The 12,121-nt window shown below is 36.8% G+C and overlaps 1 protein-coding gene across 5 annotated transcripts in view; it reads left to right on the top strand.

Annotated features, from left to right (window-relative positions):
- The window catches only part of TSGA10 (testis specific 10), a 93,219-nt gene that overhangs the window by 22,999 nt on the left and 58,099 nt on the right, over positions 1-12,121 (top strand). For 3 of the 5 annotated variants that reach the window (XM_019969771.2, XM_019969770.2, XM_019969769.2), the window contains exon 3: positions 4,187-4,402. Coding sequence is in view for 2 of the 5 variants with exons in the window: in XM_019969770.2 (XP_019825329.2) it covers positions 4,187-4,402 (216 nt within the window). In the remaining 3 variants the exon portion in view is untranslated. Of the gene's footprint in view, positions 1-4,186; positions 4,403-12,121 lie in introns of those variants that run through there. The other 2 variants (XM_019969773.2, XM_019969776.2) reach the window with 2 other exon arrangements.

Here is a 12,121-nt window from a genome sequence, read left to right as displayed (position 1 = left end):
CTCTTCCTGCCCTCACTCTTTCCTCGCATCAGGGTCTTTTCCAGCGTGTCGTCTCTTCACATCAGGTGACTGAAATATTGGAGCTTCAGTTTCAGCATCAATCCTTCCAGTGAATATTCAGGGTTGATTTCCTTTTGGATTGCCTGGATTAATCTCCTTGCAGTCCAAGGGACTGTCAAGAGTCTTCTCCAGCACCGTAGTTCAAAAGCTTCAATTCTTCGGCACTCAGCCTGCTTAATGGTCCAACTCTCACGTCCGTACATGACTACTGGAAAAACCATAGCTTTCACTATATGAAATTTTGCCAGCATTTATTTATGTTATCTACCTATTTATGTTGCATTCTCCAAATGACAAAATTATAGAGATTAATGATTGTTGACATTTAAGGGTGAGGAGGGAATGGCTGTGACTGTAAAGGAGTAAGGGGAGGGTGATCTTTGTGGAGATGGAATAGTTCTGTATCTTACGGAGGTGGTAGTTACAGCAGTTTACACATGATAAAATGATATAGACCAGTAGACACTGTTTCAATGTCAAATCTCTGGGTTTGATATTGTGCTGTAATTATTTAATATGTAACTGTTGGAAAAACTAGATTAAAGGCACATGAACCTCTCTACTACCTTTGCAGCTTCCTGTGAACTTTTAGTTATTTCAACTTTTTTTTTTTAATAAAACCTTTGTTTGATTACCTGTTATCTGCCAGCAATTTTACTTGAACTTTTAGATCTTTCTAACTTTCCCTGCAAATTATAGGTATTCTCCCCATTTAATAGATGAGATTTAGGAGGAGGCTTCATTTGTTTTTTTCTGAAATCAGATGCATCTCAGGATCAAGAAAATCTGGTAAATTGCCTGAGGTCAAGTGACTAGTGAAGAACTACAGCAAGCTTTAAACCTGGCTGCCTCAGCCCAAAAGCCCATGTCCTTTCTCACGTCCTCCTCTAAGTACTTGTGTCTTGGAATTAAGTAAAAGTAGGGCTTAATGTTGAGGTGAGGGAGTATTTATTTATTTATAATGCTAAATAATAATTTAGCATTATAGGCTAGATATATGATAAATGATACAGAAATGAGAGGTATGTTGATCCAGAAATTAGAAACATGAGCCCTTTAAAGTTACTTAGAATTTAGTGGAAGGTTCAGGGAAGTAAAGACATGATTATAATACATCTTATAAAAATACTAAGATAAAACTATATAAGAAGCTTTTTATATAAAGAAGAGGTTACAGATTTCTCCTCTCCAGAGGAGAGAAACCTGTAACCTCTCCTGGGGCAGTGGAAGGTTAGCAAACAGGTTTAGCATGTTCTTGTTGCTCAGAGACATGCCACCATAGAAACTGTGAACAGAGACAAAAAGACAGACAAATTGAAGTTTGTTTGATTATCCCACAGCCTATAGTTTAAGAAAAATACTAGTAATGAAAGTAGGTAATGAGAGTAGGGGAAAGGAAAGAAACTTAGTGCAATCATGGATGAGAAGAGCCAACAGGATATATCATTGCATGGTTTCTGTACTAGTTACTAAAGGTGAGCTGCAGGTTGTTTTATAGTTCCTAGAGGCAAAGGCAACAACGAAATTGTAGTTAAATAATTTATGGTCCAAAGGATAAAAACAAACCAGGTATACAAAGAGGTACATTTTTTCCTGAAACTGGAGACCTGAGCAAAGCTCTCCCTGAGGGTTCTGTCTTTTTTTAATTTATTGAAGTATAGTTGATTTATAATGTGTTAGCTTCTGATGTGTACAGCAAAGTGATTCAGTTATATGTATATTATTTTTCATTTTCTTTTCCATTATGGTCTATTACAGAATATTGAATATAATTCCCTGGGCTATACAGTAGGGCTTTATTATTTATCCATTCTGTATCCCTGAGGATTCTTACAAAGAGGGTTCTGTAACATAGTATATAGCACTTTTCAATAAATTCCCTAATAGAGGTTTTAAAATCAGTTTAGCAAGATTGTTTCTTTTTTTTTAAATTAATTTTTATTGGAATATAGTTGCTTTACAACGTTGTGTTAATTTCTACTATACAGCAAAATTAATCAGCCATCCATGTACATGTATCTCCTCCCTTTTGGGCTTCCTTCCAGGTCACCACAGTGCATTAAGTAGAGTCTGTGTGAGACTGTTTCTTACAGCCTGTCTAGAAGTTAGGTATATATTGAAGAGGTGGAAAGGGTTTTACAGGCAGTAGGCCTTGAATCACAAATGAAATTTGTTCGTCTCATTCTCAGTGTAATGAAGCACCATACTTCTACTGCTAAGTCACTTCAGTCGTGTCCGACTCTGTGTGACCCCATAGACGGTAGCCCACCAGGCTCCCCCGTCCCTGGGATTCTCCAGGCAACAACACTGGAGTGGGTTGCCATTTCCTTCTCCAATGCATGAAAGTGAAAAGTGAAAGGGAAGTTGCTCAGTCGTATCCAACCCTCTGCGACCCCATGGACTGCAGCCTTCCAGGCTCCTCCATCCATGGGATTTTCCAGGCAAGAGTACTGGAGTGGGGTGCCATTGCCTTCTCCAGGAATTACCTCAAATTTGCATTTTCAAAGAATTTTTAGCTGTAGTTGGGAGAAGACCAAAAAAGAAGAGAGTAGGAAGTATTGCTGCATTCAGCCGGGTTGGGATAAAAACTCAACTAAACAAATAAGTGCATTTATAGTTACCTTTTTGCTTTAAAAAAAAAAAAAAGTTTCTTCACATTTTTTCTCATTTCCTGGGTTTGACAACTTAAATTCTTTACATGTAAATCTCACAGGTTAAGGTGCCTTGTTTTACTGTTGTTTAGTTGCTCAGTTGTGTCCGACTCTTTGCAACCCCATGCCCACCAGGCCCCTCTGTCCATGAGATTTCCCAGGCAAGAATACCAAAGTGAGAGTTGGGTTAAAATAATGACTTTTCTCATCTTCTTGAGCATAATAAACATCATTGTACTACTGCTGCTGCTGCTAAGTCACTTCAGTCGTGTCTGACTCTGTGCGACCCCAGAGATGGCAGCCCACCAGGCTCCCCTGTCCCTGGGATTCTCCAGGCAAGAACACTGGAATGGGTTGCCATTTTGTACTATACTTAGTTATATGTAACTTATGACCTTTAGGATACTTCCTTATATATGTGACAAATATTACAGTTCATATTTTTAAAGAAAACTTTGTTGATTTTTATGGTTTGGAAAGAGCTGTCTCTAGTTATTTGAAAAAAGCACGGTTATAACAACAAAAAAAAAATACTAGAGCTAAGAATAATGTTAGATAAGGGGTTTAGCAATTTTAGATGTTCTTTAGAGACCAAAATTGTTTTTTCTTCTTTTTACATCTTACACCAACACAGTACCTTGGATATAGTAGGTACTCAGTAAATATTTGTTAAATATACAAGGCAGATCTTGTGGAAAAGGACCTTTGTGCCACCACTTTATCTCAGATATTTCTTTTATGGCATTTACATACTGTATATGTGTTTTCTTAAGTAAACAATACATTCTCCTTGAGCAGATACTTAACCTATCTTTGTATCTTTTGAAGTTAACAAAATTCTTAACATATTATCCTTATTCAATGAGTCTAACATATTTTTTTTCCTTCAAAGGCATTTGGATACCTTCGTGATAGAAAAGGCCCTTTTCTTCATCCATTGATGGTTTGCTAGTGGGCTGGGAAAGGAAGCTGTGGTCCTCCACTTTAGTCAGCAAATACTTGATTGATTTGGTATCAGTATTTAGCTTAGTCAAGTAAGTTACTGATATGTTCAAAAGGATTTTTTTAAAGAGTTAATATATTTTGATAACAATAATTAGAAATTTAATTCTAAAGAATGCCTAATTGGTGATTTTAATGATAATAATATAACAATAATTACTTTAAGACTGGTTCCTTGTCTGCAGATACAAGTATTTGGCAATTTTTCTAAAAAATCAACAGTAAGTTTTTTTGTTTCTAAGCTGAAAATTGTCTTGAGAGTTACAGCTATATAAACTTTAAAATATTTATTTAGTATATATTTTTCAGATAGGTAATATAGTCACATGGTATGAAATTCAGAAAAAAGATACATAGTTAAGTTTCCCTGCCAGGGAAGCAAACCTCCCTTCCTGAATCCAGTCACCTAGTTGTTCTCAGAGGGAAGCTAAGGAAATCTTTTAATGTGATTATTTTCTTTCTCATTACAACAGATTGAAGATCTCAAACAGACAAATCATGGCTTGGAAGAATATGTTAAGAAACTCTTGGATAGTAAGGAGGTGGTAAGCAGTCGAGTAGATGATTTAACCAGCCACAATGAGCACCTTTGTCAAGAATTGATTAAAATTGACCAACTAGCAGAGCAACTAGAAAAAGAAAAAAATTTTGTCGTGGATACGGCTGACAAGGAACTTGAAGAAGCAAAGGTACTGGATTTATCACTAATCAGGTTTTTTTTTAAATTGAGGTATAATGGACATATTACATTATGTTAGTTTCAAGTGTACAACATAATGAATCGATATTTGTATGTATTGCAAAATAATCACCATAACAAGTCTAGTTAACCTCCAACTAGTTACTGATCAGGATTTTAGTTCTATTTAAACATCATGCGATTAATTCAGGCTTCCTTGGTGGCTCAGTGGTGAAGAATCCACCTGCCAATGCAGGAGATGCAAGTTCAATCCCTGGGTTGAGAAGATCCCCTGGCAAGACAACCCTCTCCAGTATTCTTGCCTGGAGAATCCCATGGACAGAAGAGCCTGGCGGGCTACAGTCCATGGGGGTCAAAAAAAGAGCTGGACACAACTTAATGATTAAACAACAACAAATTATTAATGCAGTAGGAAAAGTGACATACTCATTTATATCATCTGAAGGTTTTTTAGATTTGACATTGTATTAATTGTCTATTCTAAGGATTAAATTATATTGTATTTCATATTTTATTTTAAAAAATTTGCTCAAAAAAGTTCCTAAGTAATATGTGCTCGTGCTCAGTTGTGTTTGACTGCGACCCCGTGGACTGTAGCCCTCCAGGCTCCTCTGTCCATGGGATTTACCAGGCAAGAATACTAGAGTGGGTTGCCATTTCCTCCTTCAGAGGATTTCCCAACCTAGGGATTGAACCTGCAGCTCTTGCATTTCTGCATTGGCAATTGGATTCTTTACCACTGGTCACCTGGAAAGCCTAAGTAATATGTAGACACAGTAAAAACTTTAAGCAATGGGGATGTTCTATATGTAGAAGAGTTCTCTTTCTCTTTAAGCCTTTTATCTTCTGCAGAGGTATCTGCCAACAAATAGATATGTATATTTCCATTCTTCTTTTTTGTTTTCACACACACACACACATGAAATTTATTTCACACTTAAAAAAAAGATGTTTTTTTTTAAACCACAGTTTTAAGTTTCTGTGTGGTCATATTTGTCAGTCTTGACCGACTTCTGAGTTTTGATCTTTGATGTTTTTGAGTTCCCACTCCCTTTTTAAAACATTTGAATATATTTTACCTTTTTAGAGCAGTTTTAGGTTCAGAGCAAAATGAAGCAGAAGGTAGAGAGATTTCCCATATACTCCTTGCCCCCATATATGCCTACTGTCCCCCATTATCAGCATCCCCCAGCCAAGTGGTATATTTGTCACAGTTGATAATGAATTGACATCATGATCACCCAGAGTCCACGGTTTGCATCAAGTTTCACTCTTGATGTTGTGCAGTCTACAATTTGAACAAAAGTAAAATGACATGTATCTACCATTTTAGTATAAAACAGAGTAATTTCACTGCCCTAAAAATGTTCCTCTGAAAATCTCCACCTAGTTTTGATCCTTGTTTGGGAAGGCCTTCTCACCTCAAAAACAACAAGAATATCTTCTACAGTTTTAAGAGTTTTAATACATATATTTAAAGTTTTAATCCTTCTGGAATTTCTTTTTGTTCTAGTATGAGGTAGGGTTGACTAATCCTTTCTTCAGTCGCTGATTTGAAGTGCCGTTTTAACAGCCACTAAATTCTTATCTGTGCATAGATATGTTTCTGGACTTTTTGGTTTCATTGATTCAGTTGTCATTTTCTATGCCACTACCATAGAAAATATAAAACGAAATAACTGTAGTTTGATGATTTTTTTTTACATAAAAGCATTTGTTTATTTATTTATTATTTTTTAATTTTGACCTTGCTGGGTCTTCGTAGTGGTACATGGGCTTCTCTTATTCTGGAGCATGGGTTCTAGAGCACATGGGGTCAGTAGTTGCAGTGTGTGGGCTTAGTTGCCCTCTGGCATGTGGGATCTTACTTCCCCAAATAGGGATCAAACCTGCATCCTCTGCATTGGCAGGCAGATTTTCAACCCCCGGACCACCAGGGAAGTCCCATGATATTTTGATAAACATTTTATTTCTTGATTAAATTTTGGTACCCCCATGACCTTTAGAAGCTAGGAATTTAAGCAGTATTATAAAATGAAAGTTTCATTTCTCTTTGCTGTCTAATAGGTTATAGGCAAGACACAGAGTATGTCTGAAAGCCAAAAACCAACCTGTTGAATTTTTAAGTGAAAACATGTGATTGATTTTATTAATCACTAAATTAATGAATTATGTCTGTGAGAAGATAGTTTCCCAAAGCTAATTGCTGTTGCATGTTAGTTCTTGAACATCCTTTTAATGTATTCTTGGTAGCATATGATAAAGCACTTAAATGAATAAATGATCAAGCTGTGAACATGTTATTGAAGGCATTATTTATTATAGTAATTTGAAACATAAGAGCTAGTTATGAACACTAGGCTGGTATTTGCTTATCTGCAGTAACCTCACTTACTTAGAATGTGTAAAGGGTAAGTTAAGTCTGTAGAAGTAAAAAGTCTGAATAATGGAATACTCAAATACATGAAGTTTATTACACGATCTTCTTTAATAGTGTTGCCTGGAGGAGGTCCTTAGAAGAACTACTTGAGAGAGTAGATGAGAATGATTTGATTTGTGTTTAATTTGCAATTTATCTTATAATGGTTGCTGCTGAAGTCTTTGGAGGACATTTAAAAGTAACTTAGGACTTCCCTGGTGGTCCAGTGGTTAATACTCCTAGCTTCCAAGCTGGGAGCATGGGTTTGACCCCTGGTGGGGGAACTAAGTTCTCACGTGCCACGTGGCCAAAAATATAAATAAATGTAGCTTAACTATTTTAAACATTCTTAATAAATTCTTTTGTTTGTATTGTTTCTTTTAAAATAATAGTTATCCTTCATTCACAGTTTAATGGTAAATTGAGTTGTCTTAATTATAAAAATTATCAAAAAACACTAAATTGATGTTTAATTATGTCTTTCTTGTTTTCTTCTTCAAATTTAAAATTAACAGCACTCCTTCCCAGACTGTGGGAAGCCTAGTTGGCCAAATTCTTCTATAAGGAGAATGCTTAGTTTTGAAGTATTGATTTTAAAGGGTTGTTAGAGTCTGTTCTAGAGAGAGACTCCTCTTTCAGAATGAACCTCCTGCTTATCAGAAAGGGAGAATTTCAGGAATGGAAGACATCTAAAATAAAAGATCTTGGATTTACCTAAAACTGAAAATATTAAATTTGTAAATGGAAATTCTGTCCATCTCAGAAGAGAGTGTTTCTAGGAAAGAGATATCCATATATGTATAATGTGGAGAGTCTGGTGTACTTGAGAATTGGAAAGCGATTTGTAGAAGAGGTGGGCTGCAGTTTTAGGGAAGAGATAACATTGTTGATACAGGGAAAGTATTAAAAAGTTAATAGAGAAAGGACAAAATGGAAATAGGTCCTTTGTGTTGGTGAAAGATTCTGAAATGAAAGCACCATCCTCAATAAGCAAATGTTCCACGTAGAACGGGGATTAGAAACAATGCACGACCTGTGCTGGGAGTGTGAACCCAGTGCCTGTTGCCATCACCCAGTCACTGGGTGTGCAGTTTAGGCGTCCAGTCCCTGGGGGAGAGTCTTTGTCTGATTTGTGGGATGAGACTTGAAACGAGAATTTCTAATCTGACAGATGAGAATGTTTGGGTTCCTATACTGTTAAAAGATGGTGCTTTAGGTATGTGGAAGTAGAGTCTGAGCCTAAAGCTACTGTTAGTTTGTCTAGAATTGAGATAGTATTGGATTTATTTACTCAGAAGAGTTTACTGTTAGCTATGTTTTTAAAGTCCACTGAGTAACTTCTTCTATCATTTATTCCATTAAAGTGTTTTGAGGGACTTCCTTGGTGGTCCAGTGGTTAACACTCTACCTTCCAATGCAGGGGTTGCAGGTTCAATCCCTGGTCTGGGAGCTAAGACCCCACATGCCCTGGGGCCAAAAATCCAAAACACGAAACAGAAGCAGTATGTAACAGATTCAGTAAAGGATTTTAAAATGGTCCACATAAAAAAAATCTTAAAAAATAAATAAAAAAATGAAATGTTTTGTTTTTTCATACAATTTATATTTTTAATTAAAAATGAGGCCATTGTTGGATAGCATGACCGATTCAATGGATATGAGTTTGAGCAAACTCCAGGAAATAGTGAAGGACAGGGAAGCCTATTATCTATAGCCATGTAACAAATTGCTGTTGAACTTTAATGACTTCAAACAACAAATATTTACATCTTACAGTTTCCAGTGCAATTTAACTGAGTAGTTCTGGCTCACCATTTCTCATGAAACTGTAATCAAGATGATGGCTGGGCTTCGGTCATGGCTTGACTGGGTACTAGTAGATTTGCTTTTAAGATGACTTATTCAGATGACTCTTGGCTTTTGACAGGAAACTTAGTTCCTTGGGCTTCCCTGGTGGCTCAGTGGTAAAGACTCCATCTGCAATGCAGGAGACTGGGGTTCAATCCCTGGGTCTGAAAGATCCCCTGGAGAAGGGAATGGCAACCCACTCCAGAATTCCTGCCACGGACAGAGGAACCTGGTAGGCTACAGTCCACAGGGTCACAAACAGTCGGACACACCTGAATGACCAACACTTTCACTTTTCACTTAGTTCCTTGCCAGGTGGACCTGTCCCTAGGTTGCTTGATATCTTCTTTGTGGCAGCTGGCTTCCTTCTGCCACAGTGATCCAAAAGAGACAAAAAGGCAGAGTTTCCAGTCTCAAAATTTACATGCTGTCACTCCCACATATCTTGTTCATCAGGAGAGAGTCCCCAAGTATGGACAACACTTAAGGGGAGGGGAATTAAGCTCCATTTTTTGAAAGCAAGAGCATCAGAATTTTGAGACATATTTTAAAGCTACCACGACCGTAAGCCTCCTTTTATCTTTTCACCTTGAGTTGTTTGTCATTCATGACTTAATGCAGTGTTTCCCAGAGTTGAACATGAGTTTCTGAAACATGAAGAAACAGAGCTACAATTTTATCATCACTAGTTTTGTCATACAATGTATATTTTTAATTAACATAGGGACATTATTAGACTGGATCTCTGGTAACTCTTGTCATTACTGTTACTTTATATGTGACTCTGTCAAAAACACTTTAGAATCTACCATGTGGAAGACAAAGTATAAAGCCTGTGTATGTGTCTAACCCGCGCCCCCAACCACACACACACTGATTCCCTCTCTCTCTCCTGCTTCATTTCTCTCTAGCACTTTCCTCCTTCCTCCCTCCCTCTGCTGTAGCCACACTGACCTCCTTACTGTTCCTTGATTTAGCAAACAGTCTTTTCCCTTTTGCTGTAGCTGTATGCTTTGTCTGGAATATTTTTCTTCGATTTTTCAATGGTTGACTCCCTCAGTGTGGACTTCCCTGATCACCCCATTTTAAATTCTGTTCTCTGTAAACACTCCCAATATCCTTAAGAATATTGCTCCTTTTTTCTAATGTACTGTGTAATTAATTTTTTAGGTTTATTTTTTGTCATCTACCAACTAGACTATAAGGTGTCCAAAGGCAAGGATCTTCGTCTATTTCATTCCCTTTTTAAAAATCTAAAGTAAAGAGTAGGTGTGAGTGCTCATTAAATTTTTTCTTGAATGACATAATCACTATCTGATATATACTTTACCTATTATCTTTTATTTATCTCTTTTCAACTAGAATGTTAGCTCCATGAGGGTAGAGGTTCCTGTTTTATTCCGTGCTATAACCAGCATATGAGACAATCAGACACACAGTAAGATCCTCATTAAACAGTTGTCAAGTAAATGAAGGCAGTAGCATCTTTTTATTTGGGCCAGTTATAAAAATTTTTTTCAGAGTGGAATAAGCATTAAATTTTTTGTCTTGATAAAAGTAACACATTTTTTTTAAAATAGAAGAGTATAATGAAGAAAATAATATGTACCATAATCACACCTTGCTATACCTAGACATAATCTATCTTCCTCAGTTTACATACTGTTGATTATATTCCATCTGTATTTGGGATATATATGTATACATTCATTTTTTACCAGAATGTGTCATACTGGATAAAATTTTTGGCAGTGTGTGTTTTTATACTTAATTTTTATGGACACCTTTACACATGCTATGGTTTTTCCAGTGGTCATGTATGGATGTAAGAGTTGGACTGTGAGGAAAGCTGAGCGCCGAAGAATTCATGCTTTTGAACTGTGGTGTTGGAGAAGACTCTTGAGAGTCCCTTGAACTGCAAGGAGGTCCAACCAGTCCATCCTAAAGCAGATCAGTCCTGGGTGTTCATTGGAAGGACTGATGCTGAAGCTGAAACTCAAATACTTTGGCCACCTCATGCAAAGAGTTGACTCATTGGAAAAAACCTTGATGCTGGGAGGGACTGGGGGCAGGAAGAGAAGGGGACGACAGAGGCTGAGATGGCTGGATGGCATCACCGACTCGATGGACATGAGTTTGAGTAAACTTGGGGAGTTGGTGATGGACAGGGAGGCCTGGCGTGCTGCGATTCATGGGGTCGCAAAGAGTCGGACACGACTGAGCAACTGAACTGAACTGAACTTACACATATGTAGACCTATGCCAACAAAGTTCCATCTAGTCAAAGCTATGGTTTTTCCAGTAGTCATGTATGGATGTGAGAGTTGGACTATAAAGAAAGCTGAGTGCCAAAGAATTGTTGCTTTTGAACTGTGGTGTTGGAGAAGATTCTTGAGAGTCCCTTGGACTTCAGGGAGATCAAACCAGGCAATCCTAAAGAAAATCAGTCCTGAATATTCATTGGAAGGACTGATGTTGAAGCTCCAATACTTTGGCCACCTAATGCGAAGAGCTGACTCATTGGAAAAGGCCCTGATGCTGGGAAAGATTGAAGGCAGGAGGAGAAGGATGACAGAGAATGAGATGATTGGATGGCATCACTGATTCAATGGACATGAGCCTGAGCAAGCTCCAGGAGTTGGTGATGGACAGGGAAGCCTGGCGTACTGTAGTCCATGGGGTCACAAAAAGTTGGACACGACTGAGTGACTGAACTTACACATAACCCAGAATAGATCCATATCTTTTTAGTGTCTAGATAGTAGTGAAAATTAAAGCATTGAAAATTATTCAAAATTATATATAAGCTTATCCAAACTGTACTTGAGTTATATTCCATACTATAACTAACCCTTTAGTATTTCATAAACTAAAATATAACTGCCAGAGAAATCTTAGAACTTTGGTCTAAAGAATAAATGAGAAGCAATAATTCCAGAAAATTCAAATTTTAATGGGAAACATTTTAGCTTGGAATAACAAAGGAGGAGGTTATGCAGAGATTTATAGCTTTGCATAAAAATATAATCAGTATTCCCTAGGAATGTATAATCTAGTCATAGACTAAATATATGACCACAAGGCTGTTAAGACTGTCATAAAACTGATACAAAAAGTATTTTGTTGGTTGGATTTAATTAAACTATTAAAAGAGTTCACAGGAAAGCATAATAATTTCTGACTTGGGAAAACTTAACTTCATTCTAGTCATTCTTTTGACTTCCTTCTTCTCATCTTCAGAATTATAATTAGTATTAACATTTTCTTTCAGTTTATGAGGAGTAGTTTGACAAAATGAAATCAATTAGTATTTTATACAAAACATTAGATAATCTAAGGGAACTGCTTCATTTCATTTAGGTTCTTTTACCATCAAAAGTAGGTAAATATAAAGGAATAAATTATCTTTTCTCTCATAAAATATTTACTGTCTGCATGTTT

This window comes from Bos indicus, chromosome 11 (genome assembly GCF_029378745.1).
Source record: "Bos indicus isolate NIAB-ARS_2022 breed Sahiwal x Tharparkar chromosome 11, NIAB-ARS_B.indTharparkar_mat_pri_1.0, whole genome shotgun sequence".
Lineage (NCBI taxonomy): Eukaryota > Metazoa > Chordata > Mammalia > Artiodactyla > Bovidae > Bos > Bos indicus.
This window is presented reverse-complemented; position numbering and strand designations above follow the sequence as displayed.